The sequence below is a fragment of the Penaeus monodon genome, chromosome 31 (genome assembly GCF_015228065.2).
Source record: "Penaeus monodon isolate SGIC_2016 chromosome 31, NSTDA_Pmon_1, whole genome shotgun sequence".
Taxonomy (NCBI): Eukaryota; Metazoa; Arthropoda; class Malacostraca; order Decapoda; family Penaeidae; genus Penaeus; species Penaeus monodon.
Window position 1 is genome coordinate 18215171 of NC_051416.1, and position 325 is coordinate 18215495.

The following is a 325-nucleotide window of genomic DNA, read 5'->3' on the forward strand; positions in this document are numbered from 1 at the left end:
GTCATACATGAGAGTTAATATCCACATGGAAATTAAATTTTATATTAGAATTTGGAAGTGTGAGACAGCGAAAAAAATACAGCAAAGCCATTACAGTGACATGTACTAACCTCTGCCACAGAGCCTTCCTTTGAGTCTTCTCCCTCCTCCTGGTGAGTGCTGTTCACTTTCGGAGCATCACCCCGACCTTCTGCAGGATAGAAGGATATGTGGTTAAGACCCTGTCCAATATGCAAGTCATTTTCACATTACGTTCCTGCTTTGGGGTGATAGGTAACACTTGAGATAGAGCAATGGTCGATCTTAACCAGCTATAATTAATAAT

General features: G+C 40.9%; 1 protein-coding gene across 1 annotated transcript in view; it reads right to left on the reverse strand.

Moving 5' to 3' along the window:
* The window catches only part of LOC119593056, a gene marked incomplete in the record, with an annotated part of 61427 nt that overhangs the window by 15941 nt on the left and 45161 nt on the right, over positions 1–325 (reverse strand). The window contains 1 exon segment of the mRNA XM_037941958.1: positions 111–190. Coding sequence (XP_037797886.1) covers positions 111–190 — 80 coding nt within the window.